Source organism: Epinephelus lanceolatus, chromosome 21, assembly GCF_041903045.1.
Source record: "Epinephelus lanceolatus isolate andai-2023 chromosome 21, ASM4190304v1, whole genome shotgun sequence".
Lineage (NCBI taxonomy): Eukaryota > Metazoa > Chordata > Actinopteri > Perciformes > Serranidae > Epinephelus > Epinephelus lanceolatus.
This window is the reverse complement of record NC_135754.1, coordinates 19,195,733-19,215,501: the sequence shown is the minus strand read 5'-3', so window position 1 is coordinate 19,215,501 and position 19,769 is coordinate 19,195,733. Positions and strand designations below refer to the sequence as shown.

The 19,769-nt window shown below is 42.8% G+C and overlaps 2 protein-coding genes and 1 long non-coding RNA gene across 8 annotated transcripts in view; 2 read left to right on the top strand and 1 right to left on the bottom strand.

Moving 5' to 3' along the window:
• Nucleotides 1-796: 796 nt before the first annotated feature.
• atp2a1l (ATPase sarcoplasmic/endoplasmic reticulum Ca2+ transporting 1, like) lies at nt 797-16,175 on the top strand. Of its 2 annotated transcripts, XM_033610840.2 has the most exons (24): nt 797-1,077; nt 2,072-2,089; nt 2,435-2,517; nt 3,579-3,683; nt 4,497-4,635; nt 5,814-5,894; nt 5,992-6,077; nt 6,392-6,689; nt 6,796-6,962; nt 7,083-7,171; nt 7,270-7,372; nt 7,461-7,592; nt 7,959-8,075; nt 8,181-8,399; nt 8,492-8,603; nt 9,276-9,499; nt 9,623-9,843; nt 9,945-10,147; nt 10,238-10,323; nt 10,427-10,560; nt 10,661-10,778; nt 12,601-12,718; nt 13,047-13,092; nt 15,522-16,175. In XM_033610840.2, exons 1-23 carry the CDS (start codon nt 960-962, stop codon nt 13,049-13,051), a joined length of 2,976 nt encoding a protein of 991 aa, XP_033466731.1. In that variant the 5' UTR covers nt 797-959; the 3' UTR covers nt 13,052-13,092; nt 15,522-16,175. The 2 variants fall into 2 exon arrangements, with proteins under 2 accessions (XP_033466731.1, XP_033466730.1); XM_033610839.2 differs by lacking the exon at nt 13,047-13,092.
• LOC117246855 (sulfotransferase 1C1) overlaps nt 15,562-19,769 on the bottom strand; it is an 11,557-nt gene continuing 7,349 nt past the window's right edge. Inside the window, exons 5-7 of the mRNA XM_078163524.1 lie at nt 18,255-18,349; nt 18,000-18,180; nt 15,562-16,560 (exon numbers count right to left, since the gene is read on the bottom strand). Coding sequence (XP_078019650.1) covers nt 16,448-16,560; nt 18,000-18,180; nt 18,255-18,349 — 389 coding nt within the window. The 3' untranslated portion in view covers nt 15,562-16,447. The remainder of the gene's footprint in view (nt 16,561-17,999; nt 18,181-18,254; nt 18,350-19,769) is intronic.
• Nucleotides 18,073-19,769, top strand: part of LOC117246856 (uncharacterized) — a 19,635-nt gene continuing 17,938 nt past the window's right edge. For all 5 annotated transcript variants that reach the window (XR_013488427.1, XR_004500771.2, XR_004500773.2 and 2 more), the window contains exons 1-2: nt 18,073-18,200; nt 18,313-18,383. This is a non-coding gene — a long non-coding RNA (uncharacterized LOC117246856). The remainder of the gene's footprint in view (nt 18,201-18,312; nt 18,384-19,769) is intronic.

Genomic DNA, 19,769 nt, shown 5'->3' with positions numbered 1-19,769 from the left:
AGCCGGGGCTTTTCCTCTGTGACGTGATAGTGTGACATGTAGACTGTCCTCTTGGCATTCCAGCTCCCAAGCGGTCATTCCTCTACTACACACTCACTTTTCCTTTACTGCTCCCATGCCTTACTTAACTGGGTTCATTATCAGGTCTGGTGTCTCTGTTATTATGAGCAGCTCTGCAGAACTAAAGATAAATGTAGACATGCTGATGACAGTAGATGATGTAGTTCTGCTGCACAAAGTTCTTGTTTCTTGGGTGAGCTTTGAACTTCATGTGTCAATGTGCCGACATGTCTAACTCACATTGTCCATGTAAAAGTGCCAGCTAATTCTTGTACTAAATTATTTGTCTACCATCTTTAGTCTCTTACCAGTTTACTCATCCCTCTCTGGCTCAGCCACCTTCCTCAGCAGAAACCAGTTGAGCCATCACTCAATGCGCCCCCCCAATTCCCCCCTCTCCACTCTGGATGATCTCCTGTCTCAGTCTCTCACCTTCTCCCTTCGTCTTATTCCACTGACCATGCATGTTCCAAAAACAGATCTCATTTTCATCCACGGTGCGACCCCCACCCTCCAGCCCCTTCATCACCACTCTCCTGCATTGCCTCCTTTCCAAATCCAAGCCTTGTCCACAGTTCCTGTCCAAGTCCACCATCCCACCTCCCCATTGCTCCACCTCGAGCCCCACCCGCGCCCCCCCACCATGCCCTCCCATGCTGGAATTTGGAGGCGTGTGTCAGCGGGGTGTCCACCAATCCTGAGCCCTTTGGTGGTATAAAACCCTGAACGTGCATGCGGTTATTCGCTCTTTCTGTCAGTCCAGCACTCCTGAATTGGAGGGTGCCACACTTCTAGGCGCGGGTGGTGGAACAAGGGTAAAAACTGCAGCGAACACCTAAGAGGTAGAAGAGCGTGGATAGGCACGGTTAGACGGGCAATCCCTTGTCTATCCTGAGAGGATGGAGAACGCACACACAAAGGTCCCGGCAGAATGCCTGGCTTACTTCGGAGTGAACGAGAACAGCGGTCTCACTCCCGACCAGTTCAAGAAGAACCTGGACAAGTATGGGTTCAATGGTGAGTGTGGGCGTCAGGGATGGGGTGGGAGGTCTACTGAAAGAGGAAAGACTCACAAAGTCACTGTTTGGCAACTAGGCCACAAAGAGAAACCTCTCACTTCACAGTTAAAGAAATATCTGAGTGTTTGCATTAAAATATTCTTCAAAGTAAACTTCCTCGGGTAGTTTCCGGAGGGATTCTCCTGAGTCAACACCAGTGGAGATGAGATATACTTGTTGCGTCGGGCTGGGTTGAGATTTTGCATGTGATGCTTTTTTAGAGAGGAGTTGCAACAGCTGGTAGAAATGCAGAGACACTGAGAAGCAGAGACTTTGAGGGCTTTGAAGAGCTATTTAAAGATAGCCAAAGAAGATGGCTGGAGAGCGAGAGAGACAGGTGATGGCTCAAGAAGCTTCCTGGGTGATATATGGGGCGGGCGTTAACAGGAGAGACGGATAATTTTAGGCCGGGTAGAAAGGGGAGGTCCTTAGATGGCTTACGGCTAAATGATCCGTGATATGATTGCTGATCAATAACCAGTGGAATGGCAAATTAGAAAACTGTAGTAGGGTATTATATCTAAAAGAATTCTTGTTTTCACAGTGATGTTTCGGTTGCTTCGGAGCATTTTAGTCAGCTACCATTAAACAGAATGTTATACTTTGTTTACAAGTTAAGGAATTTATAAAGTGACCAGCCATTGCAGTGAGGTTTTCAGCAGGCCGAGGTTACAAGTCAAAGCTGATTCAATATCAAACACAGAACAATGGCTTTTTAATTTCAGGCATCTCAGTACAGCACTTGCAGTCTCTAAGCATAAAACACATAGGTTTTTGAAAAGGTGAAAGTTTAAGAAACCAAAGATCTTGAGGCCACATTTAGTTTGTTGAAGTATTGTTGAAAATATTTCCTTGATGAACGCCATGTTTCTTTGCTGTATATTAATCATCAGTTGTCCTGTCTTTCTGTCTCCACAACCTTTGTCCTCCTTCACCTTTGTGTCCAACTCCAGAGCTGCCAGCTGAGGAGGGTAAGTGTTTATCCAGCCACACAAATAAAATGTGTAAATCTGAATGAGAACTTCCAGACACCTGATTTGAACCATCATTAATATTTTAAAAAAAAAGCCCCTCGTCCACAGAAGGGTTGTTATAATGTTGCATACAGGTGATGCCCACACACTGATAGCACTGTACTGGAAATGTGTATTACATTTTGATTGTCATCTTTAGCAACAAAGACCTGAAATCCATTGTTTATACACTGAAAACACTTTCCTTTGCACCTTTCATTTGCATATTTCAGTCATCACATTTATATTTTGTGATAATTATTCATTAATTTATATCCCTGTCTGTCTCTGTCTGTCTCTCAGGTAAGAGCATCTGGGAGCTGATCATTGAGCAGTTTGAGGACTTGCTCGTCAGGATCCTGCTGCTGGCTGCCTGCATCTCTTTTGTAAGTAAACAAGTCTTTTTTTTTTTTAAACATGTCAGTAATTGTAAACTGCAGTAGGTAACAGCAGTAGTATTTGTAGTACTCATAATAGTAGCTACAAAGTCCACGTGACACTGGCACCACGTGGGATCAGACACTCAACTTTTATCTATGAAAGAAAAACAGGTGCATACTTTCACAACTCTCATTAAGAGGATTAAACTTGTGATTCTCTCTTTTACATTTTTGGCACAATAATCTTTGGGGCCTTCTTGATTGCCACCTTGAAAACAGGCCATATAACTTTAGACCCCATCAAACAAACTCTGCGAGTAAACAAGCATGCTGCAGTTGATAGTTTCTGCCTGGTCACTTTGTCCAGATGACCTCTTATCCCCCTCCATGTCCCTCCACCCCTCCATGTATTTTTGAGGACGACAACTTGAGAGGAGGGAGACAGATTGCAAGGGCTTGTACGAGGTGTATTAATTCCCGCACCCAGCTTTCACCCCTTTGGGCAGCTGTCATGATGGCCTTAGAAGGCGAATATTGAGGAGCCAGTGAGAGATGGGGGTCAGAGAAGTCTAGGGGGGCTGAGGGGTAAGGGTTTATTTTAAGAAAGCCCCAAGCTAAGGAGAGAAACTGAATCCTTCGGGAAAGGTCAGGCCTGAAGGAAGGAACGAAGGGCCTCCACAGAGAGAGGGTTGAAGTCAGAAGGAGCAAGGAGTTATGGGACATTGAGATCAAATTAATGAGGATTATGTAATCATGTTATGACATGCAGATATGTTATCAAAATAACAGGCGTCAATACCGGAAAAAAAGGGACTGATTTAAAAGTATACCAAGTCATAAAATGGCCTGTATAATCAAGCTTTTAAAACCATCATCAATCATCATGCATAACAAGGTTATAAAGCTGCCACCAATTTTTTCTTTCAGGTACAATCTAAATGTTAATTTTCCATTTAAAGCACATAAATACGTATTTGCGTGCTATTCCTCACGCCTGCTGTCACTGTTGTCTCCCCTCCTGTGCTCACACGCCATCACTGATTTGCCCTCTACCACTCTGACCTCAGGTGCTGGCCTGGTTTGAGGAAGGTGAAGAGACCGTCACCGCCTTCGTGGAGCCCTTTGTCATCCTTCTTATCCTCATCGCTAATGCCGTTGTTGGAGTGTGGCAGGTTAGTGACGAGGCCCAGCGGCACATTGAGCAATCACACATATCCATTGCAATGATGACAGAAAGTACACAGACTCCAGTTACTGCCATGTTTTTATACCCAGACGTGGTTGCTCAACTTTTACAACTTTTAAACTCAAAATAGCCGGCATGTGCTCCAAAGTTGCTGTTACAACATCGAGTAAATCTCAAATAAACAATATTATTCACGCAATTCAAGAAGAAAAATACGATATGTTCGCCAGATAGGCGATGGATTATTTGCATTATGCAAGTCATGCTCTTCTACATGCATGCCAGTAAGTAATTGACACTGCTGTCGGGCATCAGTCACTACGGGAACATCACATCCCCGCCAAGTGTCGAAATCAGCTGCTTCATTCTTGTTTCATTGCAAGATTTTATTGCTCTAAATATCTCTTAACTCAGCATGTACTTTCTCATTGCACGCTCCCTGAGATTATGCATATAAACATAGATCCATGCACCACTGTCCACTCAGTAATTGGTGTTTATTTGAAAAATAACTGCCGTAACAATACATGGCAAACATCAGGTCATAGATTTGACCTACTCATGTGTCATCAGTAGCTGTGTATCAGTGCGTAAGTGCTTTGTGTAATGACTCAAAGCCTACTGGAGGACACTGCAAGTGCCAGACCAAGGACACCATGAGTATAGATTACATTTACGCAAGGATAAACAGGCGTGCTGACATGAGTTTATTGATGACTGTTAGAGTGTGACTCAAAAGTTGTAAATGTGTGTTTGTGTTTTCATTTTAGCTGACTGTGTCTTTGTATGTGTGCCACAGGAGCGTAACGCTGAAGATGCCATCGAGGCTCTCAAGGAGTACGAGCCTGAGATGGGCAAGGTTTATCGCTCTGACAGAAAGAGTGTGCAGAGGATCAAGGCCAGAGAAATTGTCCCCGGAGACATTGTGGAGGTGTCCGGTAAGAAATGTCATGACTGTTGATCATTCTTAAAGAGCAGAACCCCAGTCTGTCAGCCTGATCTGTAATATCACAGTCTGTATCAAATTTCTGTGAGAAGATACAACAAAGATCCAGTGGGTTTCTTCATATTTCTGTTGAGGGAAAGAAAGAATTTTTGGGTAAAACCTGATAGCAGAGCCTCGTGTCTTTTCAAGGCAACATGAGTAGCACTGCTGTGAAAACATGCTGACTGAGGGAAAGCAAAATCATGAGTATAAATACCCGTACTAGCACCTGCCGCACCTCTTCTCCCCTCACTGCTACGGCCCACTTCTGTTCATTTGTCAGTGTACACCTGTTGCCTCTCCCCATTACTCTGAGAATTTTGGCTCTAAGTTTAGAATCTCATCGACCATAAATGCGAACATTTGTTTAATTATTTTTCAGTTAGGGATGTAATTGGTGGATGGCCAATACATTTCATTCATTCATTCAGCAGCCATGCCTTTGGCCCTTGAAAAGAAGAAGAAAATGCAGACAAGTAGGAAAAAAAAATAAAATAAAAAAACAAAAAACAAACTGCAACTGCTCAAACAAGGAGCCCCCGTTCTCCTCTCGCACGCCTACCCAGATAATTGGCCAATCTATGTGTCTCAAATGTGAACAGCCATCTAAGTCTTTGTACATCTTCCATGTTTACAAAATCAATACTCACCCTTTTACCATCAGACAAAGCACTGCGCAGTTCATAATTAAAGGGCAGTAGAAAATAAAATGAAACTCATTTTCTATATTGTTTGATCAGCACATTGGACAGATCTGCTTTTCTTCTTCTAGATTAAAATACTGTCCACTTTCAGCAGTAGAAGGTAATATACCAGATCTCAGATGAGCACATAGAGATCTTTGCTTTTTAGACAAAGTATATACAACATAATTCTCTTTTCCATCGTCATAACAAAACACAGATTTTCTAAACAAACCAATATTGAGCTTTTCATTATTAAAAAAAGCATCACTAAACTCAGAGCTGCAAAACAGTGAGCGTACATCTTCAGACCAAGAACTGACAATTTGTTTAATATAATTAATATATATATAGTTACCAGCTGTGTTTATTTTATGTTTAATGTAAATACAAAAACTGTTCTATGACAATTTAATTTTAATGAAGACTGGTTTGTGATTCCCAACAGTTGGTGACAAAGTCCCCGCTGACATCAGGATTGTTTCCATCAAGTCCACCACCCTGCGTGTTGACCAGTCCATCCTTACTGGTAAACTTTGAGGAAAATTTCACTCTGCAGAAGATGTGTTTTTCTGTCCCAACTCCGCTGGCTTATTACTGAGCTGATTGTCTGTTTTCTCTCTCAGGTGAGTCCGTCAGTGTGATCAAGCACACTGAGGCTGTGCCCGACCCCAGAGCTGTCAACCAGGACAAGAAGAACATGCTTTTCTCTGTAAGCGCCTTATCAACATACATATATATATTTCTTCACTGTGTTTCAAGATTTTTTCATGTTTCTTCTTATTAGAGCTGAACGATTAGTCGATTTAGATTAGATTAATATCAGTCGCCAACTATTTTGCTGATCGATCACTTGCTTTGGTCATTTCTCAAGCAAAAATGTAAAACAACTGTTGATTCTCGCTTCTTAAATGTGAGAATTTGGTGCTTTTATTTGTCAGTAATAATAGTAAATGAAGAGTCTTTGGGTTTTGGACTGGTGATTTGACAAAATCTTTAACCTTTTTCTGCTTCTCTGCTCTGCAGGGCACTAACATCGCTGCCGGCAAGGCCATTGGTGTTGCTGTTGCCACCGGAGTCTCCACTGAGATCGGTAAGATCCGTGACCAGATGGCTGCCACCGAGCAGGAGAAGACTCCTCTGCAGGCCAAGCTGGACGAGTTTGGCGAGCAGCTGTCCAAGGTCATCTCCCTGATCTGCGTCGCCGTGTGGGCCATCAACATTGGCCACTTCAACGACCCCGTCCACGGAGGCTCATGGATCCGTGGTGCTGTCTACTACTTCAAGATCGCTGTTGCTCTGGCTGTGGCTGCCATTCCCGAGGGTGAGGGAAGCATGTCATGAGACCAGATGGAGTGAGAGTATGAGAGGGCTGTTTGTTCCTCCGCCGCGTCTTCATCACACTCACAGTTTTCACCAATGTCTCTCAGGTCTGCCTGCCGTCATCACCACCTGCCTGGCCCTTGGTACCCGCCGTATGGCCAAGAAGAACGCCATCGTCAGAAGCCTGCCCTCTGTGGAGACCCTGGGCTGCACCTCCGTCATCTGCTCCGACAAGACTGGCACCCTCACCACCAACCAGATGTGTGTGACCAAGGTGAGGGAAACTTTTTTTTTTCAAACTCAAAAAGGAAACTGAGTTGTTTTCGACTGTTTATCTACAAACCCTAGCCTACTTCGGACCCAATTAAAACTGTCTTTGTTTTCTCCACCACAGATGTTCATTGTCAAGAGCGTTGAAGGTGAACACATTGACCTTGATGCATTCGATATCTCTGGCTCCAAGTACACCCCCGAGGGCGAGGTGTAAGTTGATTTTTTTTTTGTTCCAAATCAGGCATTCATTAACAAGCGCATGAAAACATTTATAAACATTTATATCTAATTATTTCTTTCTTTTTCAGTTCCCAGGGAGGTGCCAAGGTGAACTGCAGCGTTTACGACGGACTTGTTGAGCTGGCTACCATCTGTGCCCTGTGCAACGACTCCTCTCTGGACTACAACGAGGTAAAGTAATAAAGTCATGCAGCGCATTTCATACACTGAAACCTCAAGACCTTCCACAGTTTAAACACATTTCTTTCCTTTTCTTCAGGCCAAGAAGATCTATGAGAAGGTCGGTGAGGCCACTGAGACTGCCCTGTCCTGCCTGGTTGAGAAGATGAACGTGTTCAACACCAACGTGAAGAGCTTGTCCAGGATTGAGAGAGCCAACGCTTGCTGCTCAGTAAGTTTTCTCCTGCTATTTGCTACGTGTTGAGGATAATTCATTTTCTTATTGTTTGTTGTTTTTGCCCTTTTTTGAATTTTAACTGTAAGACAAAAGACAAAACACTAACAAAGCAACACATGAACAATGAGTACAGGGCCAGCTCTAGCATTTTTGGAGCCCTAGGCAAATTTGTCCAGGGCGCCACCGGTAATATGTTTCATCTTATAATATATTTGAATTTAAAACTAGAACTCTGGTTTATCCAAAATTATATCCACAGCTAATTGTAATTTATTACATCAGAGAGAGGGTAAATAATAATAATAATAATAACAGGTTATCTAATGATACGATCTAATAAAAACCCCTTTCATCCAACAGGTGATCAAACAGCTCATGAGGAAGAACGTCACTCTGGAGTTCTCCCGTGACAGGAAGTCCATGTCCGTGTACTGCACTCCCACCAAGGGTGATGGTGGTGCCAAGATGTTTGTGAAGGCAAGTTGCGTCTGTCTTCCTTCTCACAGCGTTTGGTCAGAAGCCAGCGCTCTGACGGTGTAGCATTCAACCTAACATAAAATTATCCTACTGCTCTCTCCACAGGGCGCCCCTGAGGGTGTGATTGACAGGTGCACATATGTGCGTGTTGGCACCACCCGCGTGCCCCTGACCAACGCCATCAAGGAGAAGATCATGACTGTGATCAGGGACTGGGGTACCGGCCGTGACACCCTGCGTTGCCTGGCCCTGGCCACCCGTGACAGCCCACTGAAGCTGGACGAGATGAACCTCGAGGACTCAACCAAGTTTATAGATTATGAGGTGAGAACTTCAATACTAAGATGTGTGGGTGCAGCTGTGATGAACATGTGAAAACTTCTATTGAATGACTCCATTTGCCCTTCTCTCCTCAGACTGACCTGACCTTTGTTGGCTGCGTGGGTATGCTGGATCCCCCTCGCAAGGAGGTCACTGGCTCCATTGAGCTGTGCAAAGCTGCTGGAATCCGTGTCATTATGATCACTGGTTAGTAATATGGGTGGGATGAATTACGGATACAGAAATGTATTGATTAAGACTGTACTCAACCAGACTCAACATCTTGGTCGACTGAAATTCTACTTACTCCTCAAGCAATTGATCGGTCAAGGGGGGAAAAACATCTGCATGTTATCCCTGGTAGTGTTGTGTGTCCAATAAAGTGTTACAGAACTTGACGTTCATGCTTCTGTTAAAAAAAGAGACTTAACTTTGGGTAAAATGCTGCGCTAGTCACTGTCACTTTTTACCCAGCCGTCCAATCACAGTGGAGGAGGGGCAGGACAAATACCAACCATCACATACTCGTGCAAGTGCTAAAAAACAACTGCCATTTTCAAGTTGGAAAAAACACTTTGGTAGACACATGGCCTTTGAAAGTAACAGCAGCGACCAATGTGAATTTGGTCAGAAAGGAGCATATCCAACAACCAATTGAGCAACTGACCAAATATAACCTAATATATAATGTGCTCTTACAGGGAGAATCTGTTATCTAAATGTAAACACACGTACATCCCTACTTTTATATAAAGTTCTTCTTGTGTGTAGTGTATTTGTTCAAACATCCACTGTCACCGTTCTACTGTATCTACAGTATACAGAATTTAAAACAACTCTATCCACTCCCCTCCAAACTTCTCCTTCTCCATATTTCAGGTGACAACAAGGGAACCGCTATCGCTATCTGCCGTCGCATTGGCATCTTCACCGAGGAGGAGGATGTTGAGGGCAGGGCCTACACTGGACGTGAGTTTGACGATCTGCCCCTCCACGAACAGTCCGAGGCTGTGCGTAGGGCTTGCTGCTTCGCCCGTGTGGAGCCATCCCACAAGTCCAAGATTGTGGAGTACCTGCAGGGTTATGATGACATTACTGCTATGGTGAGAGCGCAGCTGCATCAGAGTACTTGTCTTTGTGGTTTTGTGTTCAGTATTTACAGCATGTCCATGTTATGTCTGTACATTTGTGTAGTTTAATTCATGCTTCCCTTCCGCCCACCGCAGACCGGTGATGGTGTGAACGATGCCCCTGCCCTGAAGAAGGCCGAGATCGGCATCGCCATGGGCTCTGGCACTGCCGTTGCCAAGAGTGCCTCTGAGATGGTACTTGCTGACGACAACTTCTCTTCCATTGTGGCTGCTGTTGAGGAAGGCAGAGCTATCTACAACAACATGAAGCAGTTCATCCGCTACCTCATCTCCTCCAACGTTGGTGAGGTCGTCTGGTGAGTGGCTTACACAACAGGCACTGTAATCCACACTCTTTCTGTCTCTGGCTACCCTTGACCTTCCATGTGTTTTATTATTTCCTTTTTTACTCTATCAGTATCTTCTTGACTGCTGCCCTGGGTCTGCCCGAGGCTCTGATCCCCGTCCAGCTGCTGTGGGTCAATCTGGTTACTGACGGTCTGCCCGCCACCGCTCTGGGCTTCAACCCCCCTGATCTGGACATCATGGGCAAGCCCCCACGTTCCCCCAAGGAGCCCCTGATCTCTGGCTGGCTGTTCTTCAGATACATGGCTATTGGTGGTATGTAGGACTTTGGACATTATGTTTGGATTTTGTTTAAAGGCAGGAAAAACCATCGCCTACACCAACGCTGTTCACTTGTTCTAACAGGATACGTCGGTGCCGCCACTGTTGGAGGTGCAGCCTATTGGTTCCTCTACGATGATGAGGGTCCCGGTGTCACCTACTACCAGCTGGTAAGTAATTCTCTCTTTCATGCTCTCTTTCACACACAGACACACACAGACACACACACACACACACACACAGACACTTACTAACCTCACCTCTTCTGTACAGTCCCACTTCATGCAGTGCGAGGAAGAAAATGAGCACTTCGCTGGCGTCGAGTGTGAGATCTTTGAGGCTGCTCCTCCCATGACCATGGCCCTGTCTGTGCTGGTCACCATCGAGATGTGCAACGCCCTCAACAGGTAACTCTCCAGATTTGATGATGACACATTTCATAATGACCCCAGTTGTTTCCTCAGGTGACACGTTCTCATTTTCATTCTCATTTTTTTCTTTTTCAAGCTTGTCTGAGAATCAGTCTCTGGTGCGCATGCCCCCATGGAGCAACTTCTGGCTGCTCGCCGCCATGACCCTCTCCATGTCCCTGCACTTCATGATCATCTATGTTGACCCTCTGCCCGTAAGTCAGCCACCCACCCGACAGTCAGCCAGCGGTCAATGTTAACCCTAGTTTTTGCGGTGTGTTCTGCACCATTGGCACTACACGCCCCTTGTCGGTAGTTTTTCGAGCTGGCGGAGCTCACCGGTGAATGAAATTACTCCGATTTACAGTGTAGCTCAGTGGTTACGAAGAGAAATGGAAGTGAGGAAAGCAAACTTCAGCTTAAGTCAAGAGGGAGTGAGATCGAAACAAACTTTTTGTGCTATTGTTCGTAAATATTCTTTGGTCTTCCGACACTGGGTTGTGATGTTGATGTGCTAACTGCTAAGCAGCACCTTGTATCCATCCTGTCAGACTTCCGCTGCTCTGTGCTCTGCTACAGAGAGTTATTTCTCACGCGGGTGCAGAACATACCTGCTAGTTGGCCGTTGGCTGTTGTGTTTGCGGTTTGTTCAGGTGCAACTTTGTGGCCAAAACACAGGTGATGTGAGATGAGGCAACACATGGCCTTCTTCACCTCTCACTCTTTGATGTCGGCTTGGTGTGTCTGGGCGTTAAAGGACAACTTCGGTATTTTTCAACCTGGGCCCTATTTCCCCATGTGTATGTATGCATATGATTCATGGGTACAACTCGTTCTAAAATTGGTTCAGTATTGAGGGAGGTGGATGCAACCGGAGCTGCGAAACGAGCTAAAACAATAACGGGGGCAAATGCGTCCCGTATAAGTTTGTGCATTAAAAGTGCTTTTTTCGCCACTGACTGGTTCAGATCGCCAGTGCTATGAGTGCTATGAGTGGAGTCAGCTGTCAGTCAGTGTTGGTGCAGAGAGGGGGAGGGCTACCCCGCTGGGTACTGTAAGTGAGTATGTGTGTATGAAGTGTGCGTTTTTTCACCACTGACCGGTTCAGATCGCCAGTGTTATCTCTGTAAATAGCATACTAGCCTTTACCTTACCTCTGGGCTGTGTGATGTCACGAGCTTTGCTCCACTGTGTCTGTAGCTCTCTCTACACGTGGGACAGCCATTCTCTTGAGGAAGAGATGTTTCAGGATTGTATGTCTTCTCTTCTTCGGCTGGCAGTAGTCATCTTGGAAGAAGTGAGCACTGCAGACCCGATGGTCTGCAAGGTGCAGTGTCTGGAGAGGAGTGTTAGCATCCATTTTGTAGCACAACTAGCCACAACTTCAGCATCTCGCCGTCCGACAAAGGCAGCCTGTGAAAGCTGTAACGTTACGGGGTGTTGCGCGACATCGTGTTCTTGTGGGAAAAAGGCCCGTTTATTTGAGCACTCCAAAAACTCCGGTAACACTCCAGGGGGTAGCACATAAAAGACTCCGTCCCAAACTCTGACTCTTCTAGCGTAGGCTAACACACACACTTCACACACACATACTCACTTACAGTACCTAGCGGGGCCGCCCTCCCCCTCTCTGCTCCAACACTGACTGACAGCTGACTCCACTTATTCACACTCACCACTGCCCCAGGGCCACTACAATATGCTATCTACAGAGATAACACGGCGATCTGAACCAGTCAGTGGCGAAAAAAAGCACTTTTATACAGGACGCATTTGCCCCCGTTACCATTTTAGCTCGTTTCGCACCTCAGTACTGAACCAATTTTAGAACAAGTGGTACCCATGAATCATACGCACACATACACATGGGGAAATAGAGCCCAGGTTGAAAAATACAGAAGTTGTCCTTTAAGAGCTGCGTCTGTAAATCTCCCAGTTGTAGGAATTATTCTGAAGTCTCCTCCACTAGTTTTTGTCGTAGTTGCTCTCAGCCGTAGTTTCCCAACAGTTCTGACTCCCGCTCTTTTGCCCCCCCAGATGGTCTTCAAGTTGACCCATCTGAACCTCGACCAGTGGTTGGTAGTCTTGAAGCTTTCCTTCCCCGTCATCGCCATTGATGAGGTGCTGAAGTTCATTGCCCGCAACTACGTTGAGTGTAAGTACCCTTGCATTTTTTGCGCATTCACTCTAACATATAAATATATCTACATATTAATATTTACCTTATTTTCTAAAACAATTCAATCTCTTTTGACAAGCTTGAATATTTTTTAAATGTATTAATACTGTTGTGTTTTTTCATTAAATATTCATTAATGTTTTAACTAAGTGCAATCCTTCTTCATCCTGTACTGTCATCTCATTTTTATGACATCATCTCTTCATCTGTTTACGAATTCATCACGTTTGACAATGTCTCTTTTAACCTGCTTAATTCCATCTTTCCCTCACCATTAACTCACTTAACCCTTGTTGATTTCCAGTGTAAATTCAGTCAAGCCACCACCATTAGCCTGTAACTAAAGCAAGGTACTCCATGACTTGAACTTCTGCTGGCTATCACTGTGTCTGTAGTTTATGTGCATGTTGGTGTATTTTTCGCTGTATCGCGCATGTTCCTGCTCTTATGCAGATCAGTCCTCGGTGGTGTAGTTTGTGTATTGCCACACTCCTATTGGTGTGGACCTCTGGCTTCTTCCTACTACCTTATGATATGATAAAAAAGTGAATCTGTCAAAACTGACAAGGTGACACGATGACTAATGAACAGGGAGATCCCTGAGTGAGTGCTACTTTCTGTATCTGATGTCCTCCTCTGAGCTCTGTGTTTGTAGCGGCTCATGAGATGCCTCAGACGGTGAGTCAGTCACCTCTGAGCTGCTGTAAGTGTTGGCGTTTCAGCGTTTTTTGGGTTGTTTCTGTCTGTAGGTAGGAGTGGGACCAGTGCCTGTTGTGATACAAGTTTTGCAAAAAAGCTTAATATTGTTGGTGTACATCAAAAAGCCTTCAGCAACACTTGATTTTAATCCTCCTCAGTAGGAGCAGTATTTAAACAGTAATAGTTTATAATGCACTACAATGTAGTTGTGAGCAGATGTAAGGTCTTTAACAGTGTTAATTGACATTGTTATCAACAGATTTAACTCTTAACAGGATGATGATATATAAGCAGATAATGAATGATAATATAATATTACTCAGATGTAATTGTATAGGAAATGTTTTAATATGAGAAGTTATAATCGTTGAAAATACTATACAATAGGGTTGCACCTAAATCAGAATTATGTCTGTCAAATTGAATTTGGCTGTTCAATGAGAATTTTCAACTATTGATTTCTTTTTTTTCCATCTAGTTTGAGAGTTTGAACAGGGCTCGTTCAGGGTGACGGTGACGTTTTAGTAATATGGCAAACAAGCCTAGTTAGCCCTTCGAGTTCATGTGAACTAACTACACTAAAAACAGATCAGAAATGTGCATCAAAATTTTTTACTAGATGTCAGACAAAAGCCAGAATTTTTGTTTTTGTTTTGTATTAAAGATCCACTGTGTAAGACTTAGGACAGGGTGTGTAAAATATATTGGCAGAAATATAATATAATATAATATAAATTGTTTTCATCAGTTTATAATCACCTGAAGATAAGAACCGTTGTGTTTTCATGACCTTAGAATGAGCTGTTTATATCTACATATAGCGGGTCATCTTCAGTGAAAGCCACCCTGTTGTTTCTACAGTAGCTCAGAGCAGACAAATCCAACTCTGGCACTACATAGGGCCTTCACTTACACCTTTGACACATGGGAGCAGTTTCAGTTGGTTGAAATCTGCAAACTCAGCCACCAGGTGCCACTAAATCCTGCAGACTAGACCTGAAGTTACTGTGAGCTGTGAATTCACCACTTCTCAACAGAACACACAAAATAACAATTTCTCAAAGCCCGACTGGGAAAAGCCTGTCTTCCTCTGGGCAGCTGCCTCCATCTCACACAGACTCACCCTGGGTCTGGATGTGCAGCTGCTTGTTCCGGAGAGCAACGTAATAGCGAGGAGGACTCACTTTGCAGCCAAATATAGGGACCAAATCGTCCCAACAAGTACACTGCACGCCAAATGCTAAAAAAACCAAAACCCCAACAGATCACAGTTGAATTAGTGGTCTGTGAAATCTACGACTTAAAATATCTGTTTATCCACTTATAACCACACTATAATGTGTTAGAAACCATTTCAAATGTTCACACACTGCTTATGATTATTAAATGTGAGGACTGATAAAGATGTTTTACAAAATGGAGGGTCTTAAAATAGTCTTAAAAATATCTCAAATTTAATGTTAAAAATGTTGGACCTTAAAAAATAGTCTTAAATTTGAATTTGTGAGGGTTTAATTGCCACAAACATTTTACTTTATATTTGCACTGACCTGTTGGCAAAATGTAGATTAAGCAAACTCTCACTCTTATATCCATATTCTTCTTAAAACCTACCTCTGCATGGGACTACATACATATTACTTCGCTTTATTCTTAGCTGCAAAACTTGAATAAGAAAAAGATTTGTCCAAAAATCTGTTTTAAATTTGATAATAAAATGATCTTAAGAATTATTTCATTTAAGTGTCTGATATCTGTAGATACCCTTAAGTGTTGAGAATTTTTAAATAGGATTGATATGCTGTTTGGGCAAAATGGCTTGAGTAGAAACTTAGTTTGCTTGCTGCTTTCATTAGATTTGATGTCAAAAATAAATCACTCTGAAGTGAGCTGTTGTCTCATAGATTACGTCATGCTTTTTTAGCGAGAAGGCGCCTTGACTCAGTAGCGATCATATGTTTGTCTGCATAGGTAGTTTAAGTTTTGTTCTGTCTGATTTGTCCAAAGTGTCGTTTGCGTCGCTTTCCATTGTTGCCCAAAAGTCCTTTCCCTCCCTGATTTTCCATTTTCTCTTTACCAGGTACAGAAGCTAAATAGAGATGTAGAAGAAGAGGATCTTAAGGGTTGGAGAGGATGAGGCGGAGAAGAGAGAGAAGATCAAGTAGCCATAGCGAGCCAACCAATAGAAGAGAGAGGAGAAAACATGGAAAAACTGACAAAAAAAAACAAACAAAAAACTTTTCAAAAAAACTCTACATAAACATAGCCTCTATATAAGGAAGGAGATTTGAGTAAATGACGGGAAGTATCTTTGCTGATAAAGTATTCAAATATTTAAGATTTTATTCTCAGAAATAAAGTATGTATTAAAAGTGATTTTTTTTGTTAAACTTGGATATTCTCAGCTGTTGTGTTTTTGTGTCCTCTGTCCATTTTCATATGATTGACTTTCCAGCTCATTACTTTTATTCTAGTCTTTGTTGCTCGTGTCTCGTGCAGCCTCCCTGCTTTGGCTGGGCTCTGTACAGTGTGGTTTAGGGTTGCAAAATGACTTCATATGGGCAGAAAAACCACATGCCTCCAGCTGCCAGCGCTCTCTATAAGCTCCATGCGGTCAGCAGACTCTGGTGGAGGTCTCATGACATAAAATGGGCATGTCCACTCAGTCACAACACTTTTGGTCTTATATATTGTTTACGTGATAAGCTGCAATAAAGTGATGACTACCAACTCACTTGTATCGTGGAGCACATTTTTATTGATCCTTTAAATGTACATTTGGATGGTTTCCATCAGGAGGCGCAGTGATTACAGTGTTTAACATCCACGCTCAATTTCATTTTATTTATGTTTTTGATTTGGTGTTTAGCACATGTCAGATTTTCTGACTGTATTTCTGCCTTCTGAGTGCTGCACAGTGTCAGTTCATCGGTCTCTGCTTCATTGGCCTTTGTTTCATTGGTCTTTGGTTTGAAGAGCTGCATTAGTTTGGAAACCCAAAATCGGTTAGATGAGGGTCCTGAACGGTATGTTGACATCCTTCATTTGCTTTTCATAATCTTCATCAAACGTCTTCGATTGCTCAGGTGTGAAATGATTTCTCCAGTCACCTACTTCACCTGTAAACAGGAAATGCAGAAGAAGATACGATGGTGTTAGATTTATTCATCAATCACTAGAAGCAAGTTCTTGGAAGATAACTGAAATATTTTCCATCCTGGACTCAACTTTTGTATGCTTTTGTGTCTAAGTGAATATTTGGAAGAGCCATTTTCGAAATTGGTCCAGTATTGAGCAAGAGGGCTGCAACCAACAGCGGCAAAACAGGCTGTAGTGTAATCCCATCCACTAAAATTTCCTTTTTGCCACTGACAGGCTCACACTGTTATTGTAAGTGTCTTACAGCATAATGCATAGGATCCCTACAGAGATAGACCTGTTTGTTTAACCAGAAACAGCCCCAAAATCGTTATCGCCAAACTCACCAGACTCCACTTAAATAAACAGTAACTTTAACATGTATAGAGCTAGCATATTTATTTTCACATCTAACTGGGTGAATTATGGGGTTTATTTCAACCAATCCAGAACTGGTGATTGTTGGACACCTGTTGTGAGTTTTATTTTATGTCTGCCACCTTTAAATGAAGTTTGTTTTACTACCATAACATTACTGTTTATTTAAGTGAAGTCCGTTTGTTTGCCGATAGTGATTTCGGTGCTGTTTCAGAATAATAATCTGAGCCTGTCAGTGGCAAAAAACAGCACTTTTAGTGGATGTAAATTGACAGTGCAGGGTGCAGCCTGTTTCTCATTGGATACTGGACCAGGCTCCAGAATTATTCCTATTAGTCAGTTAAACAGCCAAAAGTGGTGTGCACACCAAAAATATTCGACAGTTTCTACAATCAGGCTTCCACCTCACCATCTGCGTTGCCATTATCCCATCTCCAAAATGTTTGTAAGCACGGGTCAAAGTTTCTCCTATGAAGTCTGTTTTTATAGATCACAGCTTTTGTGTGGGAAGTGGTGTATGCCTCTTTCAGGCCTCGTTTTGTGCGTACGCAATATTTATAAATGAGACCCCAGGTTGGAAAATACTGAACTTACCCTTTAAATTATTTTCCCTAAAAGCATAGAGCAGCATATTGTTGAACAGTAGAGCCGTAACTAACGATACATTTTTCTGGCTGATTAGTTATAAATGAAATTTCAGAAAACTGTAAAAAATAAAAATAAAAAATGCTCAGAATCTTCACATTTGAGGAGATTTGGGGTATTTAGCTTGAAATATTATCGAAAAAGAAGAAGAAAACAGAAGCAAAGCAAAAACAAAATCCAGGAACCTCTAGGGGGCGCCACTATACAGTATAATGTGAAGGACAAAGAGCAGTGTGTTCTGTCTTTGTGAAGCTTATACTGTTGATTTAACTGCAATACATCATGAGATATTCATGGAGCTCTGGCTTTAGAATTGGTACATGTCCTGCTCTGCTCATTTGTACTAATTTTGATCAATATCTTCCTTCTGGACCAGACCAGGAGCAGACTGATGCACCTTTTCTCATGAAGGGGGAGATGGAGTGATCAAACACAGGTGTTGGGATGCAGGAATAGTTGGTCATTGGGTTCTCCTTCATGTTCTTAAAGGATGTGAGCTCCACGATCTGGCTGATGACCTCATCAGACACTGACAAGTCCAGGTACCTCATGATGCGCTCCACTTCACGCCGAGGATTCTGGAGAAGTAAATATGATGGTAAGTGTACATACAACACGCTTTGGTAATACTGAGTCCATATGTTCTCTGTACCTCTTTCATGTCCTCATAGAAGAGGTAAAGGATGTTCTTCTTCTCTCTCTCCACCCAGTAACCTTTCACATGGTCGTACCAGGAGCCCCAGGCCACTGTAGAGACAAAAGTTACTGAGCATCTTTCATGGTAACATCACTCTCAGTCCAATAACAGGGTTAATGTCAACATTTAAAGGGTTTATAAGTTGTAAATATTTGTATAGTCGTAATGAATGTACTGATTATAGATCAAATATAAGTCAGTGAGTTTTGGGTTGCCAGATTGTGAAAAACCCCTCTGGCTCTAGTGAGCTCTTTAATTCATCAAGAAGACTCACTGATGAGCAGTTAATCCATTTACCTTCTGGGACAGGGCTACAGAGACTCTGGATCAAAATCTATTTATTAACAACCTGTTAATATTTACAGCTGCTGGCTTGATGGATTAGTGCAACAACCCCTATAAAACATTAATAATTGCAGATGTCCTCATGTGTTTTGTTGGCTGATTCTGTGATCATTTTCTGTAGGTTCACCACTACGATCACCTTTCACATACAAGTAGTCATGCTACCATCGTTGCCATAAAAATATTGATTAAAGCCACTGCAGGCTCATCATGCGCACTCAACTTTATACCATCATCGACTGCCGACTAGCCACTTCTCTTAAAAGTCCAGTGTGTAAGAATTTGGGTGATTTTGTGGCATCTAGTGGTGAAGGTTGCAGATTGCAACCAGCTGAACTTTTCCTGTTAGAATTCTTTAAGTGTTCAGGGTTCAGGAGGTTTTTACTGGGAGCCAAATTATCCACAGAGGTCTCTTCCTCTCCAAACAAACGGACCAGGTGATTAAAAGTGGTAAATAATTTTTTTTTAAATTGACTAAAGTAGTTCCATGTTACAAATCAGTGTTTCTCCTACCATGATCAGCATGTCGGTGACAGCTCGCCAACCCAGCACCTGCTAATCTATGCTCACCTCTTGCCTCAGATATCTTAAGATCCAGACATTTGAGAGGATTTTACCAGGTGCCATATTATCTGCAGAGGTCTTGTCCTCTCCAAAACAAACAGACCAGGTGATTATAACTGGTGAAAACACTGACTAAAGCAGTTTCATGTTTAAAAGATTAGCATTTTTCCAACTCTGTTCATTGTGGAGGCTGACGTTAAAAGCGAATGGCCCTATCTAGAGTCAATGTTTAGTTTGTCTGTTCTGGGCCACTGTAGAAACATCGTAGTGCAACATGGCAATCTCCTTAGACGAGGACCTGCTCCCTATGTAGATATCAACGGTTCATTCTGAGGTAATGAAGACACAATGGTTCTTATTTTCATGTGATTATACACTTAAGAAAACAACATATCCACCTAAATCTTACACACTGAACCTTTAACCAGCCAACAGTGATCAACAACTGCTTCAGCTTTGAATCTTGTCATCGCTATGGACAACACACTTTGTTAGGGATGCAGGATATTAGACTTTTTTGTTTTTTTGCCAATATAAAACAACTAATTTGGCCAATAACCG